The sequence below is a fragment of the Octopus bimaculoides genome, chromosome 5 (assembly GCF_001194135.2).
Source record: "Octopus bimaculoides isolate UCB-OBI-ISO-001 chromosome 5, ASM119413v2, whole genome shotgun sequence".
Lineage (NCBI taxonomy): Eukaryota > Metazoa > Mollusca > Cephalopoda > Octopoda > Octopodidae > Octopus > Octopus bimaculoides.
Window position 1 is genome coordinate 14,942,621 of NC_068985.1, and position 2,483 is coordinate 14,945,103.

The 2,483-nt window shown below is 33.7% G+C and overlaps 1 protein-coding gene across 1 annotated transcript in view; it reads right to left on the reverse strand.

The window, feature by feature from the left end:
• LOC106880591 (transcription factor RFX4-like) overlaps window positions 1–2,483 on the reverse strand; it is an 85,915-nt gene that overhangs the window by 36,739 nt on the left and 46,693 nt on the right. The window contains 1 exon segment of the mRNA XM_052968016.1: window positions 1,316–1,393. Coding sequence (XP_052823976.1) covers window positions 1,316–1,393 — 78 coding nt within the window.

A 2,483-nucleotide genomic window follows, 5' to 3' on the forward strand; every position in this document is an offset into this window, starting at 1 on the left:
TCTAGTGCGTACTATATACGAGGTTAAAAATGAAAAATATTTTCTAAGCAATGTTCGAGTCTCTATTTGCTGTCCGGCAATGTTCATTCAGTCGCATTTTGTGATGTCGGGCTTGTAACTGATAGTGATAAATACGTAAAGGCAATTTACTTAATATTTATTTTTCACTGACGTTATTACTGTTATTTCTTTATTTTATGCAAACAAAGTGCACAAAAAAGGCTACACATTTGTATTATGTTATAAATACAATAATAATAAAGGACGTTACCGTATATACGTTAACAAACGAAGGACGTTATATCGACCTCCTTGACTCAAGTTAGAGAAGGGGTTAGTATTATACACAAGGTTTAGGTTTTTCAGAGGTACAGCCCCCTAAAAATCCCCTGCGTGTTATACTCAAGGGCGGACTATATTCGAGGATTTACGGTATATATATATAACATAATTAAAGGATAAAATCGTTAAAATTAATGGGTTTTATCAGTGACCAGCATATGGAAATAAAACCTTTTAGATAAAATACATTTATAGAGATATATAATTGTTTAGGGTACAATTATACTTAAGGACACTAAAGCTATCATGCCTTATATTAAAAGTAGACGCTTTCCCGCTTCAACGTGTGTAAAATATATGTGGAGTGAATATCTGAAGTGGTTGGACGTATTCAGCGTCTTCTTTCAGCATATAGGCATAATAGCTTTTGTGCTCTTAAGTATAATTGTACTCTGTACAATTATCTCCCTTTCTCTCTACATATATATATATATATATATATATATATATATATAGCTGCGTGTGCATATGTGTGCATGTGTCTGAGTGTGTGTATGCATGCATATATATGTGTCTGTTTGTATGTCTGTGTACATAATGTATGCGTATGCATACATTATATGTATATATATTATACATATATATATGTGACTTTCTCATGGCTAATACAAATATATGAATCGATGTATGCGAGTATGCGTGTAAACTGTAGAAAAGCATGACATAGAGACATATTTACAAGCACAAATATCCATGCGCATATACGTATACAAATACATACATACGTACATCTAGGCAGCCTGTCATCCATCCAGCCAACCAACCATACAATAATACATATACATATATATATACACACACACACGCAAAGATACGTATATAGGTACACAGGTACTAGCATTCGTACATACGTTCATACACACATACATGCATACATGCTTTCGTATGCAGCTTTGATTACAAGAAGGCTTGTACCAAAACTATTAATTACATTTGGCAGTATTTCCCGATTCAGATGGACGGTATCACTGACCTCGTCAAAATTTGCCCGGATGACCGTATCAAGGATGCGCTGGCAATGTGTTCGGTACATCATGAGAAATGTCAATACCTGCCAAAGACAAAAGGTTACACGGTAAGATAAGAACGACGACAACAACGATGATGATGATAATAATACTTTCTACTAAAGGCACAAGACCTGAAATTCTGGGGGAGGAGGCTAATCGATTACATCGACTCCAGTGTTTCACTGGGGCTTAATTTGTCGATCCCGAAAGGATGAAAGGCAAAAGTCGACCTCGGCGGAATTTGAACTCGGAAACTAAAAACGAACGAAATACTGCTAAGCATTTTGTCCGGCGTACTAACGATTCTGCCATCTCGCCGCTTTGATAATAATAATAACACTACTACTACTACTACTACTACAAATAATAATAATAATAATAATAATAATAATAATAATAATAATAATAATAATAAGAAGAAGAAGAAGAAGAAGAAGAAGAAGAAGAAGAAGAAGAAGAAGAAGGATAATACGGACGTCAGAAACATCTAGAGAACATCCCAGGAGAACCATATCTCACAGAAATCCAAAAGACAGTGCTGAGATGTACCGCCCACATTCTTAGAAAAACCTACCAATTTAAATGTTTGTGTTGTATTATATGAATGTATTTCTGTACTGGCCTCCATATTTCCCATTCCTAAAATTTCTTTTATATTTCAAAATCTCTTAATAATAATAATAATAATAATAATAATAATAATAACAACAACAGTAACAATGGTTTCAAATTTTGGCACAAGGCCAGCAAGTTTTGGGGTGGGGATCAGTCGATTACATACGATCGCAGTACTCAACTGGTACTTAGTTTATCGACTCTGAAAGGCAAAGTCGACCTCTGCGGAATTTGAATTCAGAACTCAAACACAGATGGAATGTCACTGAGAATTTTGCTCGGCATAATAACGATTCTGCCAGCTCACCGTGTTAATAATAATAATAATAATAATAATAATAATAATAATAATAATAATAATAATAATAATAATTTCATTTGTTGGCTACGAGTGCCCGGAACTATGTATAAATATTTATGCTTGTTTACACGGTAGATTAGCTCTGCGATTTACCGTGTAAAAGTAAATCATGTAAATCGAAAAAGATATGATTTTAGTGATATTAGAAATAAACA